Here is a 25,183-nt window from a genome sequence, read left to right as displayed (position 1 = left end):
GGCTATACCCTGGAGCTCTGCAACCAGACAGACACCAGATCCTGCAGGATAAAATCTCGAGATCTTACCTCCGGAGGCTTTTCCCAGAAATTCTGATGCTGACTCAGTTCTCGTCCTTTAATCCCTGATGAGCCCCCAGACTGTTGGGGTCTGTTATCAAAGAAATGAGACTGAGACAAAGTGAAAGTTATGTGAAGCCTTATTCTATGCCAAGCATTAGAAGTCAGACTGACTGGCCAGGGCCGCCTCCAAAGAAAGCGACCCCCTCCTGATCTCACAGGCTGGTTTTATAGAGCACAACCACAGACCTAAGGTACCTGGCTTCTATGGTTAAGGCGTTTACTCCCGGAATCGATACCAGTAACCATACCAGGAACTATGGGGGCGTTTATTCCCGGAATGAAGTCCGTGGATGTAATCAACAATATGGCTACCTAGGCAATATGGAGTTGCTCTGGCTAAGCAGGCCCTAATAGTTAAACAGGTTTTAACATTAAATTGGCCCTAACACTACCAATGATTATTGAAGGTCAAATAAACTCATGTTATCTCTGCTGCAAATTGTTAGCAAAAAGATGACTAAAAATGATGGTAAATTTTGTCTGTCTAAAGTTTCATGTTAAGGCAGCTTTTAAAGTCTTTAGTAACATGAGGTGTTAAAGCTTTGCTTGGGTGACAAATGGGATTGAATTGGTTTGACATCTTGGTTTCCAAATAGGATAAAGTGCTAAAGGATTGATTACTGAATGTAGGTTTGTGCTTTTGACTTCTTAATGCAAAGAAACTAAGGATATTTTGGTCTGCTGGAAAACACATTTTGTGCTTAATTGATTCATAAACTTGCCATCTAAAGATTTCCAGTGTGACAGTTCACAGTTGGTTACTACTTAGTTTTCACTGAAGACTAAGTTTTCTAAAAGTTAAAATTCTGCTACATGTAATTAGATGGAAATAAGGGAAGCAACTCTGTGTAAGACAGATATAAGGAATGAGAATACAGTTTTGTTGAAGGAAAAGAAAAGTTGTAGGTTTGTGAAGGAAGTCTTTGGAAGGGAATTTCATGTGTGCTCAGGACAGACTAAGGTTAAAATGAATGGAATTTAAAAGTATGGTGGCATAAGATTGAAATTCTGCTTTCTCTCTGTTAAAAAGACAAAGACAAAGTTCTCTCGGTCTGCTCTAGAAAACAGACAGAGCTGTTTTTTCTTTGCCCAGAAAAAGACAGTTTCAATGTTTTGTCTTTATCAAGACTTTAGTGATCCATAATCCTATTTGGGCATGTGCTTTAAAACTTTCTAAGGTTTTAACAAACTTCTCCAAGATTTAAATTATAAACGAAGTCTCTTTGATTCGTTAGGCTTATTTCTTTGGTATGTTCTGGTATAAGGAAATTACTCGATATACTGCCTACTGAAGTGTTATATGTCACAGAAATAACCAAATTTCTTTGTCAATTGCATCATAATGAACTCTCAGATAGTTACTAGAAATGTCCATTTCTAGTATTTGTCATTTATAATTGTTCTTGTTCTTTTATAAAATGAGTTTTGTCTTAAGAAATTCATAAAAAGACTTTTAGGACAAATACAGGAATTCAATAACTTTAAGATCATAAAATGAAATGGGTAAGGCTTTCTAGAACTATCTAAAAGGCCGTGTTAAAACTAAACAAGAATTGGGGCGCCTGGGTGGCTCAGTGGGTTAAAGCCTCTGCCTTCGGCTCAGGTCATGATCCCAGGGTCTTGGGATCGAGCCCCGCATCAGGCTCTCTGCTCAGCGGGGAGCCTGCTTCCTCCTCTCTCTCTCTCTGCCTGCCTGTGATCTCTGTCAAATAAATAAATAAAATCTTAAAAAAAAAAAAAAACTAAACAAGAATTAGTAACATGGGACTAAAAAAACTGGGAAAAATTATACTTCTTGTGACTCTTGTTTGAAACATTGCTGGTTCTCTAATGTTTGCTCTTCTAGATTAAGGAAACTTTCACTTAAGGTATTTATGATTTAAAGAAATGTGATGAAGTATTCATTTGTGAAAAAATTGAAGCATTTAATTTTTCTCTCTTTCTGAACCCTGTGACATTTGAAAAGTCTCAGTATTCTTTCTTCCATGGCAATCATAGTCATTTGCATAAGTTCAGTAAGAAACTCTTCTCCTAATGAAAGGACGCCATTAGAAATATTGGTTTGCTATATGGCCAATCACTATTCTTGCTGAGTTTATGTAAGCAATTAAACTAAGTTTGTTAAAATTGGACTCCTTTTACAAACAAATTAGTCTGAATTTGGCTATCTCTGGGCATATGGTGACTTTACAGAGAAAAATTATGTTTTGATAACCCACCTTTGAGGATATTAAATTCTAGGTCTAATTATCTTTGAATGTTGTTTGCCTAAGCTAGACAACTTAAGGTAAACCAGAGAAATTACCGCAACAACTCAGGTACAGACTCTCTTCATGCCTGTTGTTCTGTGGGGATAATAGCAGGACCTCACAGACATATGATTATTTGAACAGCTGGAAAATAGGATTGATTCCCCAACAATTGTATAACTCAACTACGACCTTGACCACCTTGACCTCTGTGACTAGAATGACAAAATTATTCCCTAAAAGCCAGGGTGTACCCACTCCATGGAGTTAACTTTGGACTTGTAGAAATAATGGGTGACCCCACTTTCCCTATGATTGGATTAGGTGATACACTTGGGGATGTCCTTATCTACTGAGACAAGTCTTCTCCCATTTTTCAGTGGCTCCTCATAATTAGGATATTGTTACAGATAAACATCAAACAAAGAGGGCTTCTTGATGGTTTTACCCCTTAGCCATATTTGTCCTAGGAGCCACCTCTACTGATGTCAAGTTGCTTGAGGCTTTAGCCAAGCACCCAGCAGCATGTAGTCATGCACAAATTGAAAAGACGGCCTTCCAAAACTGAATGGCCCTTGAAATCCTGACTGCACCTCAAGGAGGTACCATGCTGTACTAAAACAGTGTTAGGTAGATACTCCAGATTACCACAAAAATGTGACTGGGTTACTGGAAGACACGAACGCTCAAATTGAAGCCTTAACTGATTCCTCTCCTTTAATTATTTGTCAAACTCCTGGACTGAAGGAAGACTTTTGTCAACTATTAAAGGATAACCCTAGAGCAAACTCTCTCTGCCATTAACAACCACCCAAACTAGTATAATCCAAAACCTGACCCCTCTTTCTTAGGTAACATATATCCAAAATTTACATCCAGGGATTGGGTATACTTTAAGACTCTCTGCAGGACAAAAAGCCACTTGAACCTGTCCAGACTGGGCCCTATCAAGTTTTCTTGACCACTCCAACATCAATAAAACTTAATGGCTTCTCCCCATGGACCCATCTTACCAAAATGAAGACTACTCTGGCCCCAGATGAGGAGCCCTCTGCAAGCACAGCTGCGAGGACAGCTGCAAGCTGGCTGGAGATCTATGCCTGATACTCAAAGGGGACTCCTGTGACACATACCCTGCGGCCCAGAGTTCCACGAATCTGACCCGTCACCAATCCCTATTCTCACGTTTGATCATTCTATATTATCTTAGAAAACTCCCTGAATACTTTCCTCCCAAAACTGTCACAATTTCTCCTTCTTAGTTTCAAGATTTAATTCTCAACTTTTTCCTTTAGGCTGACCTTTTTGATTTTGCTTGGTCAGAAATCACAACTTACCTGGAGCTGCCCCCTGATGTCCTGTTCTCACAGTACTCTTATCACTCCTTTTTGGGCTAAACTATGTCTTTCTCATCATAAACTTCTTTTGGTTTTTCTTCTTTTGGGATTGGAAACCAAAGATGGTTTTCCTGGAAAGAAAACTGTTCATGGCTCTTCTGACTCCTTGTCTTCTTAGGACCTCTGGTCTCAACACTCATACTCTTAATTATACTCTTTAATCTCTTTGCTAAATTTGTCTTTTCTAGAATCAAAGAATTCCATATGTGAATGAGGGTTTAATAGGAATCCCAGCCCATACCATCAGAGGTTCTCCTTCCCCAAATCCCATGGACATGACCACCAAGGAATTTCACTCAAATCACCTATCAGCACGTTAATATAATACATGCTCTGATCTATAACAGCATGGAACCCCTAATGGACTGACAAGTTTAGGTAGGGACATCTCTATGCCCCTCATTCTGCAGGAAGAAGCTACTGAAAATGAGACCTCTTGCCCAAATGTGAAAGATTTGTCATTGTCGCTCTGTCAGTGGGGAATGAAGAGGCCACTTTTAGACAAACAGGGTTGAATAATGGGTTTCAAAAAGGACCAAAGAGGCCCCTGGTTGAATACAGGCAGGCCCATCAGGCAACCCATCTCAAAATATCCATAGACCCTAACGAATGAATGGGCTACTTAAAATTAGGCGCAGTTCCGAAAAATGAAAGATTCCATATGTAGCCATATTTCCTCATCTTCTCCCTTTAAAAAAGCCCCCACACACTGCCTTGTTGCAGAGAGCCTCTCCTCTGCTGTCCTGCTTTCTGCTCCTATGCAGGTGCATTCAATAAACCTTTAGAGCCGCTGTTCTGCCTCAGGTGAATTCTCTCACTGCCGATGCCACCAGCTTCCACCGGATGGTCACTCCACCTTTGAGGCCCCCATCAGATCAAGAGACACCCCATTTGGGCACCACACAACTGATTTACAATATATTAGTTTCAGGTGTGTAACACTGATTCCATATTTTTATACACTATGAAATGATCATCTCCATAGGTCCAGTTTATTTGTCACTATACAAAGTTGTTAAAATATTATGGAATATATTCCTTATGTTTACATTATATCCCTGAGAGTTATTTATTTAGTAACTGGAAGTTTGTACCTATGATCCCCTTCACCTATTTTGCCGACCCCCAAACCCTTCCCTCTGGCAACCATAAATTTCTCTCTGTATCTATGATCTCTTTCTGTTTTGTTTTGTAGATTCCAAATATGAGTGAAGTCATACAGTATTTCTCTTTCTCTATCTGGCTTATTTCACTTAGCATAATGCCCATTAGGTTCATTCATGCTGCCACAAATGGCAAGATTTGATTCTTTTTGTGACTGAGTAATATTACGTTGTGTGTGTGTATACATCTTTATCCGTTCATCTATCCATGGACACATTGCTTTTGGAAAAATGCTACAAAGAACATGGGGAAGCCGATATCTTTTCAAATTAGTGTTTTCATTTTTGTTGACTAAACACCTGAAAGTAGAATTCCTGGATCATACAATATTTCTATTTTTAAATTTTTGAGGCTCCTCAATACTATTTTCCACAGCAGCTGCACCAATTTACATTCCTACCAACAGTGCGTGAGGCTCCCTTTCCCCACAGCCTCCTCAGCACTTGTTATTTTGCATCTTTTTGATAATAGCCCTTTTCACTGCTACGAGGTAATAACTTATAGTGGTTTTGATTTGCATTTTTCTGATGATTTTTGATGTTGAGCATTTTTTGCATGTGCCTGTCGGCCATTGATATGTCTTTGGAAAAATGTCTGTTTAGGTCTTCTGCCCATGCTTTGTGTTGCTTTTTTTAATTATGAAATGTATGAGTTCTTTATTTTGGATATCAATCCTTTATTGGATATATCATTTGAAAATATTTATCTCACTTAGTAGGTAGCCTTTTGGGTTTGCTGATTTTTTTTCACTGTGTAAATGCTTTTTATTTTTGATATTAGTCCCATTTGTTTATCTTTGCTATTGTTGCCTATGCCTGAGAAGATCTATCCAAAAAAATATTGCTGAGATCAATGTCATAATCTTACCCTCTATTTTTCCTTCAAAGAGTTTTATGTGTTCCATTTTTAGGTTTTGTTTTGTGTGTGTGCGTGTGTGTGTGGTGTAAGGAAGGGTGTAGTTTCATTCTTTCGCAAGTAGTTGTCCAGTTTTCCCAGCACCATTTGTTGAAGAGACTGTCTTTTCCCCAGTGCATATTCCTGCCTTAATTGTTGTAGACTAGTTGATCATATAAGTGGGGGTTATTTCTAAGCTCTCTACTCTGTCCATTGAACTGTGTCTATTTTTGTGCCAATACCATTGTTAGTACAGCTAACTTGATTACTACTACTTTGTAGTATATCTTGAAATCTGTGATGGTGATACTTCCAGAGGGGTTGTTTTTCTTAAGATTGCTTTGGCTATTTAGGGTTTTTCATGGTTCCATATAAACTTCAGGATTATTTGTTCTAGTTCTGTAAAAAATGCTGGTATTTTGATAAAGATTGCATTAAACCTGTAGGTTGCTTTGGGTAGTATAGACATCTAAAAAATATTAAGTTTTCCAATCTGTGAGCACAGAATATCGTCCCATCGTTTGTGTTATCTTTGCATTCTTTCATCAGTGCCTTATAGTTCTCAGAGCAGAGGTCTTTCACTTCCTCGGTTAAATTTATGCCAAAGTATTCTTTTCTTTATGAGGCAATTGTAAATGGGATTGTTTTCTTAATTTCTCTTTCTGATAGTTTATTAGTGTATAGAAACATAACATATTTCTATGTGTTAATTTTGTATCCTACAACTTTTGTGACCTGTTTATTCTAACAGATTTATGGTGGAGTCTTTAGTGTTTTCTATATATAGTATCATGTTATCTCCAAACAGTGAAATCTTTACTACTTTTTCCCATTTGGATGGCTTGTTTTGTTTTTCATTGTTTGGGGGTTTTTGGGTTTGATATGGTTTTGGTTTAGGTTTTTTGTTGTTGTTTTCTTTTTTTTTGTTTTTTAAATTTTCTTGCCTAATTGCTCTGTCTAGGATTTCCAATACTATGTTGAAGAAAAGTGATGAGAGTGAGCCCCTTGTCTTGTTCTTGATCTTAGAGGAAAAGCTTTCAAATTTTCACCATTGAATATGATTATTAGCTGTGGTTTTTGTCCTATATAGCCTTCATTATGTTGAGGTATATTCTTTCTAAATCCTCTTTGTTGAGAGTTTTTATAAGGGGATGTTGAATTTTGTAAAATGTTTTTTCTGCATCTGCTGAAATGATCATGTGAATTTTGTTCTTCATTGTGTTATGTGGCGTATTGTGTTGATTGTTTTTTTATGTTAAACCATCCTTCCTTCCCTGAAATGAATCCCACTTCACCATGGTGTATAATGTTTTTAATTTTTTTTATTTTTATTTTTTAAAGATTTATTTATTTATTTATTTATTTGACAGAGAGAGAGATCACAAGTAGGCAGAGAGGCAGGCAGAGAGAGAGAGGAAGGGAAGCAGGCTCCCTGCTGAGCAGGGAGCCCGATGCGGGACTCGATCCCAGGACCCCGAGATCATGACCTGAGCCGAAGGCAGCGGCTTAACCCACTGAGCCACCCAGGCGCCCGGTGTATAATGTTTTTAATGTTTTGTTGAGGATTTTGTGTTTATGTTTATCAGGAATATTGGCCTGTTTTCTTTTTATCTAGTGTCTTTGGTTTTAATAACTGGATAATGCTGGCCTTATAAAATGAGTTTGGTAGCATTCCTTTCTCTTCAATTTTTAGAATAATTTGAGGAGTATAGATGTTGTACTCTTTAAATGTTTGGTAGAATTCACATGTGAACTCACCTGGACCCATTCACATGTGAACTCACCTGGACCCAGACATTTGTTGGGGGGAGATTTTGATTACTGTTTCATTTAGGTTACTAGTAGTCAGTCTTTCAGATTTTCTGTTTCTTCATGATTCACTCTTTGAAGATTGTGTGTTTCTAGGAATTCATCCATTTCTTCTAGATTGTCTAATTTGTTAGCAGATAATTATTTATAGTGTTATTTTTTGTATTTCAGAGTATCAGTTGTAATTTCTCCTCTTTCATTTGGGTCCCTTCCCATTTTTTCTTGATAAGGCTAGCTAAAAGTTTGTCAATTTTGTTTGTCTTTTCAAAGAACCAGCTCCTAGTTTCATTGATTTTTTAAAAAATCTATCTTTCATTCATTTCTGCTCTGATCTTTATTCTTTCTATACTCTTCTCACCTTGGGTTTTGTTTGTTCTTTTTCTATTTCTCTAAGTTGTAAGGTTAGATTGCTTGAGATTTTTCCCATTTCTTATGGTAGTCATATATCTATAAATTTCCCTCTTGGAACTGCTTTCACTGCATCCTAAGGATTTTGGACCATTTTCATTTTCATTCACTTCTTATGTATTATTTTAATTTCCTCTTTGATTTCTTCATTGAACTATTGGTTGTTTAGTATTATGTTGTTTAACCTCCATGTGCTTGTGTTTTTTCCTATGAAAAACAAATTTTCCTTGTCTTTTTTCCTATAAATGATTTCTAATTTCATAAGGTTGCAGCCAGAAAGGATGTATAATATGGTTTCAGTTTTCTCTGATTTATTGAGAATTGTTTTTGTGGCTTACATGATCTGTGCTAGAGAATGTTTCTTGTGCACTTGAAAGGTATGTTTATTCTGTTTTTGAATGGAATGTTCTGTATATATGTTAAGTCTACCTAGTCTAATGGGGTGTTCAAAGACCCTGTTTTCTTATTGATATTCTGCCTGGTTGATATATACTGATGTAAGTGGGGTATTAAAGTCCCCTATTAGTGTATAACTGTCAATTTCTCCCTTTATGTCTGTTAATATTTGCTTTATGTGTGTAGGTGCTCCGTTTTCAGTGCATAGATATTTACAATTATATCTTCTTTTTGAATTGATTCCTTTATCATTATGTAATGCCCCTCTCTTTATCTTATTATAGTCTTTGCTTTAAAGTCTTATTTGGTCTGGTAAAAGTATTGTTACCTAGATTTTTTTTTTTTTTTTTTGCTTCCATTTCCATGGAATATCTTTCTGTCCTTTTACTTTCCATCTGAGAGTTTGAAGTGAGTTTCTTGTAAGTAGTATATAGATGGGTCTTGTTTACTTATTCATTCACCACTTTATGTCTTTTGATTGGAGTACTTAGATCATTTACTGATTATTGATAGGTATATGCTTATTGCATTTTTATAATTCATTTTCTGGTTATTTTGGTAGTTCTTCTCTGTTTCTTTCTTCTTTTGCTCCCTTTCCTTGGAATCTATGAGTTTCTGTAGTGTTATGTTTGGCTTTCTTTCTCTTTACTTTTTGTGTATTTATTATAGATTTTGGGTTTGTGGTTACCATGAGGTTCATATGTAATGGTCTAGATTAAGTCCATATTATGACCAATTTTGTTTAACACATTTTTTTAAAGATTTATTTACTTATTTTAGAGAGTGAGAGAACACACAAAAGCAAGGGGAGGGGCAGTGGGAAAGGGAGAGAATATCAAGCAGACTCCTCACTGAATAGGAACCTGAGGACATGGGACTCACTCTCAAAAACCCTGAGATCATGACCTCAAAAACCAAGAGTTGGCCACTTAACTGGCTGGGCCGCCCAGATGCCCCCATTTGCACACATTCTTAAACTTTTTTATTCACTTCTCCATGTTTTATGTGTATGTTGTCACGTTTTACATCATTTTATTCATAAATATCTCCTAATTATGCTTTTGTCTTTTCCACATAAGGAAGTTCTTTTAACATGTCTTATAAGACCTGTTTAGTGGTGATGACATCCTTTAATTTTGTTTGTCTGGGAAATTCTCCCTCCTTCCATTTTGAATGGCAGTTTTGCTAGGCAGAGTATTCTTGGTTGTAGATTTTTTTCTTTTAGCACTTTGAATGTATCATGCTACTCCCTTCTGGCCTGTAAAGTTTCTGCAGAAAAATCAGGTGATAGCCTTATGGGATTTCCCTAAAACATGAAATCTTGCTCCTTTCTTGCTGCTTTCAAAATTTTCTCTTGATCTTTAATCTTTGACTTTTTAATAATGCATAATGGTGTGAACCTCCTTGGGTTTATCTTGTTTGGAAGTCTGTTTGCTTGCTGAACCTGGATTTCTGTTTCCTTCCCTAGGCTAGAGAAGTTTTCAGTTATTATTTCTTCAAATAATTTTCTGCTTTTTCTTTTTCTGAGACTATATAATATGAATGTTTGTTTGCTTAATGTTGTCCAAAAGATCCCTTAACCCATCCTCATTTTTAAAATCTATTACTTTCTTTCTTTTTATTTTTTTGTTGTTATTCATCTTGAGTGCTCTCTATTATCCTGTCTTTCACATAGCTGGTTTATTTTTCGGCACCTACTAATCTATTATTGATTCCCTCTAGTGTTTTGTTTTCATTTCAGTTGTGTTCAACTCTGGTTGCTTCTTTTTTGTATTTTCTCTCTCTTTGTTGAAGTTCTCACTGAATTCTTCCAGTCATCTCCAGTACAGTGAACACAGTTATGGTTATCACTTTAAACTATTTACTAGGCACATTTCTTCTCTCCATTTCATTTAGTTATTTTTCTGAACTTTTATCTTATTCTTTCATTTGTAGCATACTCCTGTCTTATTTTGCTTGACTCTCTGTGTTGTTTCTATGAATCAAACAAAACAGCTACTTCTCCTATACCTGAAGGAATAGTTTTTCTGGATAGTCATGTCCTGTGCCCATTATGTGGCCTGGTGACTTTGGCTGGCTGGCTGGAACTGTGGCTGGTGTGGACTGGGGTGCCAGAGCACTTCATGCCGGGGCTGTCCTGGTGGGATGGCTGGAACTAAAGCGGAAATGTCTTGGGTGGTCCTGGGGTTCTTCTCATAGAGAGTGTCCTATCAGGAGAGTTAAAGCTGCATTGGGTGCAAGCCGGAGGGGCCTGGGGTGCTCCATAGGGTGTCCTGGCAGAGAGGCTGGAGTCAAGCTGGGTGCCAGCTGTTGGGGGGGGGGGTCACAGAGTGCTCTGTACAGGAGTTGTTCTGGCAAGGTTGCAGGAGCCTAGGTGAGGCTCCTTGGGTGCACTCTGGAAGGACAGCTGTAGCTGAAGTGGACGGGACAAGGCAGAACATCCTAGGGTGCTCTGTGCTGGTGGCGCCTTGACACAGCAGCTAGAGCCAAGGTGGAGTGCAGGCCAGGGGATCCCAAAGTGGTCCATGCAGGGTGTGCCCAGGTGGGACAGTTGGAACAGAGGAAGGTCCCAGTTGTGGTTTATGGGGTGATTCATGCAAGAAGCACCCTGGCAGGGTAGCTGGATCTGAAGCAGGCATGAGCTGGGAAGTCTCAGAACACTCTGCACGGGGAGTGCCCTAGGAGCCAAAGTGGGGTGGGCCTGGAGCATTCCAGGATTTGCCCCTGTGTCATCTTGGCAAGCTGGCTGGAGCTGTAGTGAGCACTGACCAGGGGTGTCCTGGTATGTGCCATGGGATGGCTGGGGCGGGTGTGGACTAGGGGCCTGGAGCTCACTGAGACAGTAGACCAGCTGGAACACCTGGCCCCTGCTCCTGTCCATGTTATCAAGGAGGAGAAGGAATGTAAACTGTGGTGTTTGCCAGCCCCACCGAACTGGATACTTCCAGCAGCTCATTTGCCATATGGGAGGGTTTTAGGGTTAGTTCCTTTATGTTCTATGTAGTCATTCTTTTAATATTGTGTTATAGTTTATAATATAGTTGTAATATAGTTATTCTATATAGTTGTTCTTTTAAACCATGTCTTTTTTTTCCCCCTCCTGTAGCCCAGGTCACCCAGGGTTGGAGTGGGCTGAGGGCCCGGGGATCGCAGAGGCAGCAGGCCAGCCATAACTCTATCTGTGCTATCAAGCTGGAAGGGGAATGGAAACCGTGTCTCATCAGCCCATCTTCTAACAACAGCCACCCTGCGTGGCAAGGTTTTAGCGCTGGTTCCTTTATGTTCCAGTTGCCTTTTAAACCATAGCCTTTTTTTTTTTAACCCTGTGGCCCTGAGCAGACAAACCTGGTCCTGCAGTCCTCTTCTCCCTGCTGCGGTTCCCAGCAAGAAGCTGGTTATCTTCCTTATGGTGTCTGTCTTTCCTGCCGTTCTCTCTCTCTCTGTGGTCTCGCTGTCTCTGGTTGTGGAGATGGTGCTCAGGCAGCTCCAGGTGCTCTACAACGGAGTGTGGATTTGGCGTGTCCATGAGGAGGTTAAGCTCAGGGTCTGCTTACATCACCATCTTGGAACCACATCTTATCTCTTTTTATTTTATGTATCTCATGTATTCTTAACTATTACATTTTTTAAAAAGATTTTATTTATTTATTTGACAGACAGAGATCACAAGTAGGCAGAGCAGCAGGCAGAGAGAGGGGGGAAGCAGGCTCCCCGCTGAGCAGAGAGCCCGATGCGGGACTCGATCCCAGGACCCTGAGATCATGACCTGAGCTGAAGGCAGAGGCTTTAACCCACTGAGCCACCCAGGCACCCCATTAACTATTACATTTTTTAAACTAATTTTACTACATTTGTCTTTTACCCTTCATTCTTGCTTTACAAGTGGTTGACCTACTACCTTTATTCACCTCTTCTGGTGAGACTTTTACTCTCATATATATTCTTCTTATTAATTAGCATCTTTTCTTCTTAGCTTAGAAAAGTCTCTTTAACATTTCTTGCCAAGCTGGTTTAGTGGTGAAGACCTCCTTTGGCTTTTTCTTATCTGGGAAACTCTTAATCTCTCCTTTGATTTTGAACAACAGTCTTCCCTGGTAGAGACTTCTGGTTTGTCAGTGGTTCCCTGTCAGCACTTTGAATATGTCATGCCACTGCCTTCTGACCTGTAAACATTCTGTTGAGACTACACTGACATGCTTATGAAAATTCTCTTAGCCATGTGTTGCTTATCTCTTACCGCTTTTAAGATTTTCTTTATTCTTTACTTTTACCGTTTTACCTATAATGTGTTTCATTGTGCTTCTCTTTGGGTCCATCATGTTTGGAATTCTCTGGGCTTCCTGGACCTGGATGTCTGTCTACTTCCCCAGATTAGGGATGTTTTCAGGCATTATTTCTTCAAACAATTTTTCTGGCCCTTTTTCTCTTTCCCTTCTGGGATATCTGTAATGTGACTGTTATTTCTCCTTGATGTTATTCCAGAGATCTCTTAATGTCTCGTCACTTCTTTTAATTCTTTTTCTCACTCTGCTGTTCTGTCTCGATGTTTTCCTTTGATCTGCCTTCCAGTGTGTTGGTCCGTGCTTCTGATTTGTCTCTTCTGCTATTGTGTTCCTCAAGTATATTTTTCAGGACAGTTATGACTGCTGTTTGGTCCTTTTTTATATTTTCTCTTCGTTGAAGTTCTTGCTGTGTTCGTCCAATTCTTCTCCCAAGATGAATGAGAATTTTTTTTTCCAAAGATTTTATTTATTTATTTGACAGAGATCACAAGTGGGCAGAGAGGCAGGCGTGGGTGGGGGGAAGCAGGCTCCCTGCTGAGCAGAGAGCCTGATGTGGGACTTGATCCCAGGACCCTAAGATCATGACCTGAGCTGAAGGCAGAGGCTTTAACCCACTGAGCCACCCAGGTGCCCCTGAGTGAGCATTTTTATGACCATGACTTTGAATTATTTATTGCATAGGTTGCTTATCTCCAATTCATTAAGTTTTTTTCTAGGGATTTGTCATCTTTGTTGGTTTAGAACATATTCCTCTGTCTCCTCATTTTGCCCGTTTCTCTGTTTGTCTGTATATATTAAGCAAAATGGCTACCTCCCTTAGCCTTTATTTATTTACTTTTAATGAACATATAGTGTATTATTTGTTTTAGGGGTACAGGCCTGTGATTCATCAATCTTACAAAAAACCCAGCGCTCACCACAATACATACCCTCCCCAATGTCCGTCACCCAGCCATCCCATCCACCTGTCCCCTCTAGCAACCCTGAGCACCTGGGTGGCTCAGTTAAGTGTGGTTAAGTGTCTGCCTTCAGCTCGGGTCATGATCCTGGATTCCTGGGACTGAGTCCCACATTGGGTTCCCTGTACAATGGAAAGTCTGTTTCTTCTTCTGACCTTCCTGCCTCTCATGATTTCTCTCATTCTTTCTCTCTCAAATAAATAAATAAAATCTTAAAAAAATAAGTTTCTTTTTTTTTTTTTTTTTTTTAAAGATTTTATTTATTTATTTGACAGAGAGAAATCACAAGTAGGCAGAGAGGCAGGCAGAGAGAGAGGAGGAAGCAGGCTCCCTGCTGAGCAGAAAGCCCGATGTGGGGCTCGAACCCAGGACCTGGGATCATGACCTGAGCCGAAGGCAGCGGCTTAACCCACTGAGCCACCCAGGCGCCCCAAAAAATAAGTTTCTTATGGTTTGTCTCTCTCTCTCTGGTATCATCTTGTCTCATTTTTTCCTCTCTTCCCCTATGATCCTCTGCCTTGTTTGTTAAATTCTGCAGATCAGTGGGATCATATGATAATTGCCTTTCTCTGATTGACTTATTTTGCCTAGCATAGTACTCTCTAGTTCCACCCATGTTGTTGCAAATGGCAAAATTTCATTATTATGATGCATAGTGTTCCATTGTATGTACAACACCTCTTCTTTATCCATTCATCTATTGATGGACATCTGGGCTCTTCCCATAGTTTGGCTATTGTAGACATTGGTGCTTATAAACATTGGGGTGCATGTGCCCCTCCAGATCACTACCTTCATATCTTTGGGGTAGATACCTAGTACTGCAATTGCTGGGTCATAGGGTAGCTCTATTTTCAACTTTTTTTTTAATTTTATTTTTTATAAACATATAATATATTTTTATACCCAGGGGTACAGGTCTATGAATCGCCAGGTTTACACACTTCACAGCACTCACCATAGCACATACCCTCCCCAATGTCCATAATCCCACCCCCCTCCCAAAACCCCTCCCCCCATCAACCCTCAGTTTGTTTTGTGAGATTAAGAGTCACTTATGGTTTGTCTCCCTCCCAATCCCATCTTGTTTCATTTGCTCTTCTCCTACCCCCTTAATCCCCCATGTTGCATCTCCTCTCCCTCATATCAGGGAGATCATGTGATAGTTCTCTTTCTCCGATTGACTTACTTCGCTAAGCATGATACCCTCTAGTTCCATCCACGTCATCGCAAATGGCAAGATTTCATTTCTTTTGATGGCTGCATAGTATCCCATTGTGTATATATACAACATCTTCTTTATCCATTCGTCTGTTGATGGACATCTAGGTTCTTTCCATAGTTTGGCTATTGTAGACATTGCTGCTATAAACATTCGGGTGCACGTGCCCCTTCAGATCACTACGTTTGTATCTTTAGGGTAAATACCCAGTAGTGCGATTGCTGGGTCATAGGGTAGTTCTATTTTCAACATTTTGAGGAACCTCCATGCTGTTTTCCAGAGTGGTCGCACCAGCTTGCATTCCCACCAACAGTAGGAGGGTTCCCCTTTCTCCGCATCCTCGCCAGCATCTGTCATTTCCTAACTTGTTAATTTTAGCCATTCTGACTGGTGTGAGGTGATGTCTCATTGTGGTTTTGATTTGTATTTCCCTGAAGCCGAGTGATGTGGAGCAATTTTTCATGTGTCTGTTGGCCATCTGAATGTCTTCTTTGCAGAAATGTCTGTTCATGTCCTCTGCCCATTTCTTGATTGGATTATTTGTTCTTTGGGTGTTGAGTTTGGTAAGTTCTTTATAGATTTTGGATACCAGCCCTTTATCTGATAGGACATTTGCAAATATCTTCTATTCTATCTGTTGTTTTTTGGTCTCGTCAACTGTTTCCTTTGCTGTGCAAAACTTTTTATCTTCATCAAGTCCTAATAGTTCCATTTTGCCTTTGTTTTTCTTATCTTTGGAGATGAGTCTAGCAAGATGTTGCTATGGCTGAGGTCACAGAAGTTGCTGCCTCTGTTCTCCTCTAGGATTTTGATGGGTTCCAGTCTCACAGTTAGGTCTTTCATCCATCTTGAGCCTATTTTTATGTGTGGTGTAAGGAAATGGTCCAGTTTCATTCTTCTGGAAGTGGCTGTCCAATTTTCCCAACACCATTTATTAAAGAGACTTTTTTCCCCCATTGGACATTCTTTCCTGCTTTGCCGAAGATCAGTTGACCATAGAGTTGAGGGCCCATTTTTGAGTTCTCTATCTGTTCCATTGATCTAGGTGTCTGTTTTTGTACCAGTACCATAACTGTCTTGATAATGACACCTTTGTAATAGAGTTTGAAGTCTGGGACTGTGATGCCACCAGCTTTGATTGTCTTTTTCAATATTCCTTTGGCTATTTAGGGTCTTTTCTTATTCCATACAATTTTTAGCCTTTAATGAGTGGTCTTGTATAGGAGCTGTTCCATGTGGGCCAGAAGTACAATCTCCCTTGGTCACCAGAGGCAAACACTATATGGGCATCCCTTGTATGGGCTGTATTGCCCGCTAGCTATGGTAGGGTTGCAGCTGCTGTACAGGGACATGGGGCCCAGGATACTTTCCCATCCCACTTCTGTCCAGGGTGGCTGGGATTCAGGGTGCTCACCCAACCCTGTTGTGTCTTGGCTGCTGGATAGGGAGGGCAAGGCTCAGGGTGCTCCCCTGGCCAGTTGTAGCTTGGTATCTGTGAAGGTTGTGCAGGGATCAGGGCTCTCACCCTGGCTGTCTGCCTCTCCACTGCAGACACTCACTGCAGACACTCACTTGGCCTTGTTGTAGTTTGGGTGTTATGTTGTATGGGTGGGGCTCAGGATGCTCACCCAGCTCAGTTATGGCACAGGGTAAGTAGATCATGCTCTCTGGTGCTGGCAGGTTGGAGGGAAGGCACCAAAAATGGTGCCCTTTGACTCTGTCACCAGCATATTACAATGAGATTGTAAAAATGTCTGCCAGGACTTCCGTCCCTGCATAGAGTCCCTGAAGATTCCTGTTTCGCCAGTAGCTGCTTTAAAGTTAATAAGTGCGTCTCCCTTGCTTATGGCTTAGATACTTTTCAATCTGTTGCTTTTGTGCTGGATCTCAGGACAAATGAGTTTGTGCATAAGCCATCTAAGAGTGGGATTTTTGTACTACAAGTGTGTGATTCTCCTGATTTTTATTGCCCAGATTTTCAATACCAGACACTTTGGGAGGTCATCTTTGCAGTGCCAGCTCAAAGGGTTGGGTTGCCGACTGTGGGGAACAGCCCCTTCACTCCTCAAAAGATAATCCTATATTTTGGGGATCCTTCCAGGTTGTGGGGTTACCACATCAACAGTGGGATCCAGAGAAAGTTCATGTCTTTGCTTCTTTTATTCTCAGTGCATGTCTTGTCTTTTTTGTGAATATTGAATTGTTTTAAATACATTGTTCATCTAATTTTCTAGTTCCTCCCTTTCAGAGTAAAATTATTCTATATATAGCTCAAGTTTGTTGTGTTCCTGGAGGAGGTAAATTCAGAGTCTTCCTATACTGCTATCTTGGATCCCCTTCCTCCCTAATTTTGTAGGTCCTCTTTTTCCCCAATACCTACTGCCCCTGATGAGAAAGTACAACAATATTGGCTGTAACAGAACTCAGTTATCCAAATGTAGCCTTCAAATGCCAGTTAGTTTGCAGTGATTGATGATCATGAGTTCTTAAATGGAGATCACCTTGGTTTAACAAGGTTGAGCCATAAAATCAACCCCTTATAATTTAAATTCATCAAATGTAGTGTCAAAAAATCAATAATATTTGCTAGCCTGTGTTTTTTCCTCTATCAGCTTATTTAAGTTTTCCATCAGCCATGTAAGGGAGATGCATGAGAAATCTCGATGCCCCACCAATCCTTATAATTCAGAGTATCTAAAAGAAAAAGACTGATCTCTCCCAGCCACCCAGTTACCTGAATAATCAGTAATAAACACTAAATGGAAAAAAATAGTAACAATAAAATATATGGAAAAGTGCATGTTAATAATTAAACATTTCTGGGGGCACCTGGGTGGCTCAGTGGGTTAAAGCCTCTGCCTTCAGCTCAGGTCATAATCTCAGGGTCCTGGGATCAAGCCCCGCATTGGGCTCTCTGCTCAACAGGGAGCCTGCTTCCCTTCCTCTCTCTCTACCTGCCTTTCTGCCTATTTGTGATCTCTCTCTGTCAAATAAATAAATAAATAAATCTTTAAAAAAAATAATTAAACATTTCTGTATCTAATGAATACAAATCTTTCAGAAGTCATCTAAGTTAGAAAGCAGGGTTTCAAAATAGTATTTATTACAGAAAGCTGGATATTATGGATAAATTTGAGCTGAATAAATACACTTTTTAAAAATACTTCCTATGTAAAACAAAAATTATTTTTCTAGACTGAAATATAGAAATAAAAATTATTTTGCGCTATTTACTCCATGTTGCTTAATAGCCACAATTATCTTTTTCAATATTGTACTTAGGAAAGGTTTTTCACTAAGCTGTTCACATGTAATAAGCCCTGAGACTCCTGGGAATGTAATTATCCGGTTTGTTTTGAATCAGACTGTCTGCAGTTAGTCTAGTGTTTTAATAAGGTCTGTAAGGATTAGAATCAGTCAACATACGAATTATGAAACTTCTAGACAACCTGAAGTACAGACAGAAAAAAAAAAGGCGAAATCATTTGGGAAGTTGGGTATTCCTACATGACTGTGGTATATGATTTACAACCATAATAAGTATAGGTTTGAAACTAGGAAATGTGAGATTCAATCAAGAAAGGTTTGTCATTGAAGGGAAAAGTAATCATATCCTTGTCAACATGTAAATTTTCCCAACAGAAGCCGGTGGGTCTTTACCGACCGCCGCTAACAAAGTGGAAAGAAGTATTACTGCAGTTTCGATCACCTCAGGTAATTTTGAGCTGTGGTCTCTAAATTTATCCAACCGAGAAAGAAAATACTTACCACAATTTCTCCCTGAGAAATTTGCCATATATATTTTAATGAAAATGTTTTTCCATCATTTGCAATTGATTTTATTACTTTTTTGGTATTTAACGTTATAAATTGATTATAATCATTGTGATTTTTTTTCTAGTCAAACTCTGAAAATGTTTTTATATATTAAAAAGCCCAGTTGGGCAGAAGCTCCCTGAGCTCCCCCACCTCCACCAAAAGAGAGGCTCAAAATAAAGAAAAAAGATAAAGTCAAGGGAAGAATTGATTCTGATGGAGCAAACGAATCTAAGACAATAGAACAGAGTTCTCAGAAGAAGTTAGCTCCACAGTTGCTTCAGGAGAGCTTATTGATGTTTTAACTGGTACTGTATCAACAGCGTGTAGTTTAGGGGAAGGTCCTTAATTAGCTGTTCAAGTATCAGGGATTGATAGGTGAATCACTTCTGATAAATTCATTAAAAAGTCTCCTAATTCCATCCAACTACCTTTCCTATAGTTCTTACATATTAGTCTACTGATACGAATTTCCCTTCTGACAGGAGAATGTGATGACTGCCTCATGAACAACATCTGTTGAGCAGCTATGTATCTGATTGTGATTTAGGAAATCTATTTTCTGTTCAAAGTCATTTTCATGTGAGCTCGGGTCCTGTGGGACGTCTCCAGAAACTGCATTATTTCTGTCAAGACTTAGACTATCCCAGTGGGAGACCAGGCCCTGGAACAAAGGTAGCCACAGCCCGGCTTACACTCTGCAGGGATCCAAATGGGAGTTTCTGTCTCAAACAGCACTGCTGACATCAGAACCTGCACTGAGTTTGTAAGTGGATTCAGAGCCCAATTGCCATGAGAACTAACCGAAGGTATTTCTTCTACCATTTTAATTTATGGAAGTTACACAAAATGTCTGAAAACATAGCAGCCAAGATAATGATTTTAAAAGATAGTCTTGGGGTGCCTGACTGGCTCAGTCAGTAGAGCATGCAACACTTAATCTCAGAGTTTTAAGGTCAAGGTCCACATTGGGTGTAGAGATTACTTAAAAATTAAAAAAAAAATGGCACCTCGATGGCTTAGTCAGTTAAACGTCTAACTCTTGATCTCAACTCAGGTCTTGAACTTCGCGTTGTGAGTTCAAGCCCCTTGTTGGGGTCCACACTGGGCATAGAGTCTATTTAAAATAAAATTTATTTATTATTTTTTAAGTAAATAAAAGATATTCTAAAACCCCAAAATGTAGACTTCCTGAACGTGAGTACAGTTCAGCTAGGTGAGAAGGGCTCTTGAAGGACATGTAACACCCTAAGTGTGAATAGCCTTTGTGTGATTATATTATGTTTAAAGTCCAAATAATTTTAAGTGGAGGAGGCAGGGATACTGTATCATTTTCTCACTTACGTATTTTGCATGCTGCAATTTTATTTTACATTCTATGACATATCTTAACAAGTCTTCTCATTGAATGGAAAAATAGTTTGGCTATACTCGGCTTTAATAGTAAAAATGTGAAATTTGGAGAACATGAAATATAAAGAGAAACCAAGTTCATTATATAAACAAAGAGTATTCAAATATCTTTATTTTGACACAGGGAGTGTAAGAGAGGAAAAAGTAATAATTGAATATTTAGTAGATGAAATGACAGTTTAGGGAGGAATGTTTTGTAGTTTACCCAGAATTAAAGAATATGTCCAGGGGACGCTGGGTGGTAGAGTTGGTTGGGCATCCAGCTCCTGGTTTCTGCTCGTGTTGTGATCCCAGAGTCATGGGATTGAGACCTGAGTCAGACTCAGTGATCAACAGGGAGTCAGCCTGGGATTCTCCCTACTTCTCCCTAGGCCCCTCCCCTCTCTAAAATAGGTAAATTAAAAAAAAAAAAATGCATCAAGTACTTTTTAGATTTCTTGTCTTTAATGAGCTATGTATAACATTTTACAAATCTTCAGATTGTTACAGTTTTCAGCAGTAAATATAGTAACAATGGCAATAAATACAGTGAACTGTGAGATTCCTCTGTTGAAATACAAAAGATAGAAATACTCAGAAACCAGGGCAATGTGTCAGCTTAAGGTCTGAGACGGAAATGAACATGGTCACATTCTTTACAAGCCAGTACACGGCTAAATGAGTAACTTATTCGCTATAAATGAATACAAACTTTGAGCTTCACCTTTAGGGAAGTTTTGGGGGACATTATTTGACCCACAGATTCCTAAAACTCTGTATGTATTGATATCAGAGGACTCAAACACACAAAGTGATCTGAAAATGGTCGCCAGCGCAAAGTGGCGCTTTCGTTCTGCACCACTTGTGACCTTCGTGATTCTGTGTATTAGAAAAGGGTGTAAACCCTGTACAACTGCATAAATGCCATAAAAATTCATTCTATAAAGTCTCAAGATCATATGTATTCAAAAATACATACAGCTGGGCTTTAGTAAACGAATCCATCAGTTAACTGAGGGATAATTTTGCTTTTAAGATATATCCAAAGTACATATACAAAGGATCCACAAAGGTTAACAATTCATGATCAAAATTCGCAAGAGTTACATTGCAAAAAACTGTTGGTTTTCAATTTAAAAATTTAAGAAAGTTGTGAATATTGTAGGGTAATTATTACTTGGGTTAAGAAAAAGTAGATGGCTTCAGCTTTTTAACAGGAAATCTGTGAACTACTCACAAATGAGAAGTCACACACTTATCATTAGAAAAGGTAAATTGCCTATACTTCCCCATTGAGAACAGAATGTGCAGTGTATAAAAAAAAATATTTTTATTCTGAAACAACAAAAAAAAATTCTATAAAAGCCCCTGGGGATACATCTCATTTCCTTTACGTAAGAATGAATAAGTGGCATACTTGAATAATATACCCTTATATCAACATATGTATTCCATCACCAAGCTAAAAGATGAAACATTTTTATTTAAAGGTGGGGAAAATATACACTTAAATACTGAAGTGCAACAGTGTACTAGTACTATATAGTTTCTAACTTCATTCCAACATAGCTTATCAATGTAAACTGGATTCAAAAAACACAAGAGAAATGTTACCTGCATGCAAAAATCGTTGTTCCAACATGAAACACTAGGTCTGTATTTTTTGATTAACAAAAACTGCACTTCTGTTTAATTTGGCTAACAGAAAGAAAATGCACATCAAACAAAGATGTTAGTGTATCCTTCCAATAAGCACGTCTATATCAAAGGCACTTCAGCAGAGCACTAACTCTGTAACCTTTTCCAAGTCATTTCCATTTAAGCCACTTTAATGCATCTTTCTGTAGACCAATAAGAAACCTCCGACTCCAGAAACTAACCCTAGGTATTACCCCAAATATCTCTCTCTCCTATGGATTGGGTAAAACATGGCGAAGTTTTGCCTACGTTTTTAAGTTCTTTGGGTTAACACGGAAAGAGTATTATCCAACAGGTGTGGTGTTGTAGGAAAAACTGAAGTAATTAGAGGAAAAAACTGGCTGAAGTCGACTATCTTGGGGGGAAAAAAAGCGGTTGTCTTTCATTGACTATCCATCTGTAATTTGACTACAACTAATATACTAGGCTAATTTTGCTTCTTTCAAATTGTTTATGTGCCTTGGGTCTCTATGTTGCTCCTATGTTGGACAGAAGAGGATGAGAAATAAAGTAATCTAGCTTTACTTTTCCCCCCTGAGAGAAAGGGGAAGCTGCTTCAGACATTTGCCTTCATGGAAATTTGGAGAAAAATGGGATGAATTGATTTTAATTAACAAAGAGCTTTATTTTTAGGACATATGAATGATAATTTAGAGTTGAAGACAATTATAATTAAAAACAGCTGTTGAATGTGTTCATACTGAATTCTTTGCTATGATGAAAAGAACATGGATATATTACTTCCAAAACTAGAACAAAATGTTGCAAATGCTAAAAGTGATTAAAAAAAAAAAACTTTTACTTCTCCATTAAATCGAAACATTTTCTAAAATATCTTTTACAAATGTCAAGAGAAAAGCATCTGGATATATACATAATATTCTGAAGGTATTTTTGAGTCTAGGAGAAATAGAATTTCTTTTCCTGCTTATGAACATTTAAAAAATAAATGTTTATTTCCTTTAGTTTCACATATTTTGTTAATAAACTGAAAGCTGCTTATGAACACCTAAATATTTTTAAAATCAAGTTTAAAATGAACATCTGAATATTAATTTTAAAATCAAGTTTAAAATGAATGAATTGTGGGGGACAGAAAAATATCTTAAAGCTGATTTTAGCTTCCATGTATCAGTGAGTCTTAAACTAAAGTATGGGGTTTTGTCTTTGTTTAAGATTGCTAAAGTTTTCCTTGACAGTTTCAATCATTTCAGTCTAGAAGCAGGGAGAAAAAAAATTTAAAATAAAAATGGAAGTATCAGAGCATTCATTTTTCAGATTTCTAAATAACAAGTTAACACCTCATCATTTAGTCTGTGAAGTTATATCCAAAAACAACCAAAGAGCTGCTTTTTCCCTAACAACCACGTGGCTTCTTGCCTGTCTTCCAAGAGCAAGATTTACTGTGGGGTTGGTACAGGGCACATGCTTTTTATTGCAAAAAGGGAGATGTTGTTTGGCCTTTAAATTCTAGAGGAACATCGAGAACATTTATCATTATTTTCACCTACAGGCAGGAGAACGTACCAGTCCTATGTCACAAGACGACGCCGCCCACTAGTTTCGTTTCTAAATGTTTAGAGGGGCAGGCACCAAAGCAGCAGCCACATTTCTGAAAGCGACTTTCGGGGTACGCACTTCACCGTTTTTGTTGAGAGAGGGCTACACTGGCTGAGCAGTACTTTCAGAGAACTAACCTCTTGAAGCTACTTCACATTTGAGCTCTCGGATACTTCAAATTCATGACTCAAAAGTGAATGAAAAGAATAGGCCAGAAAAAAGCATTTCTTGGTATCTTTCTCTTTCATTAGTGAATTGCCATTTGACTATTTACTCTGCTCGAGACACGTCCAGGGACCATGACTGCTCAGTTCCAACTTCTTCAACAGTTCGGACAGCGGTTTCCAAGGAGCAACAATAAGCACGAGACAGCACACTCACAAGGTCCGCGGTGTCAATTCATGGGAATCAGCGGGCGTTCCTCTCGCTTCTTCCAGATATTAGTCTTGCTATCTTTTTTGGCTAGGGGTGGTCTGCCCCTTTTCTTGGTGGGGGACAGACTGGCTTCAAAGCCTTCAACAGCGCTTCTTCTTCCCGGAGACTCTTCCCCGGGGTGCTCCAGGATCGCCGCACTCCCTCCATCCAGGATGTGCCTTAGAGCTGGGTCCTCGGGGGAGCAGACAGTGGTTCCGCTCTCACTGCTGCTCAGGTCTAAATCTTCTAAGTAGAGGATCTTCGGCTGATGCATGCTCTTGATGAACGTTTTCTCCCTCTCGAGCCTTCTGCTTGAGTGGTGCTCATTCATGTCCACCCCAGAGTCCAAGCTGGTGTCATTGCTCTGGGTTCTCTTGCCCTTTTTCAGGTCTATAAAGGAGTGTCTCACCTGTGCGACTGGTTTTCCATCAAGAGACACGAACCATGCTCTGGGGTGGGGGGAAGGCTTTCCCTTGGACAGCTCCAGGAGCGTCTGTTCTGAAATTCCCTGAAGCTCTGAGGAAAAGGGAGTCATTCCGACAGCTTCGTTTAGCGTTCCCGGAACAGAAACCGACTCTAGTAAGCTGTTTGAGTATCGGCTCCAATCTGGAGTCTGGGACGGCAAGCTCTGCTGACCTTCGAGGGGGATATTCTCTTCCCTGGCATCTGGGGGCTGTTCATGAGAATGCACTGGCATTTTGGGCAGTGTCTGTGTGAAGTTCTCTCTACTTACTGGTTCCATCAACTGACCGTAGACTAACTGTCCCTTTCTTGGCAAAGTAGCTGACTTAGCAGTATGTAACTGCTCTGGAGTGGAGAAGAGGTCAGATGTCTGCAGGATGGCAATGGGCTGACTGTAGATATGCATAAGCTGTTCAGGAATGTGGGAATGTCCATACACCTCTTCATGACCTGGGCGGTATCTCTTTTCTTGTGCATCACCTAGACATGAAGACAGATTGCTGTTAATATGTTTAGGTTGTTTGGACCCTACATTGGGCTCCAGAGACTGTGATGGGTTTCTTGAGTAGTTGTTTTGATTGGCTGATAGAAATGGAACATCTTCATTGTAGATTTTAAAATTGTCCCGAGTTTTTACCATGGAAACTCTTTCTTCTGCTTCTGCCTTTGCTGGCTCCTTTTTCTGAGGGCTATATGAGGAGTTTTTGGCATTAAATAACTGTGACTTGTCCTCGGCTTTTAATGAAACTTTGACTGAACTGATGTGATTTATGTGTGTTGTTGAAGTTGTCTGGTCTCTCTTGAGGACTTCAAGTTTAGTGATATTTCTTTCTCTTTTCTGTGGAGTACCACACTTATCCCTAGAGTAGAGAAGATAGCAAAAAGTGTTTAAAACTTATGATTTAGAAGAGTCATAAAAAAAAACAACCTATCCCATG

General features: G+C 39.2%; 1 protein-coding gene across 2 annotated transcripts in view; it reads right to left on the bottom strand.

Annotated features, from left to right (window-relative positions):
• Nucleotides 1–20,554: 20,554 nt before the first annotated feature.
• Nucleotides 20,555–25,183, bottom strand: part of FAM171B (family with sequence similarity 171 member B) — a 66,648-nt gene continuing 62,019 nt past the window's right edge. For both annotated transcript variants that reach the window (XM_047721798.1, XM_047721799.1), the window contains one exon: nt 20,555–25,105. In XM_047721798.1, the coding sequence (XP_047577754.1) occupies nt 23,764–25,105 (1,342 nt within the window). In that variant the 3' untranslated portion in view covers nt 20,555–23,763. The remainder of the gene's footprint in view (nt 25,106–25,183) is intronic.

Source organism: Lutra lutra, chromosome 3 (genome assembly GCF_902655055.1).
Source record: "Lutra lutra chromosome 3, mLutLut1.2, whole genome shotgun sequence".
NCBI classification, from domain to species: Eukaryota; Metazoa; Chordata; class Mammalia; order Carnivora; family Mustelidae; genus Lutra; species Lutra lutra.
This window is presented reverse-complemented; position numbering and strand designations above follow the sequence as displayed.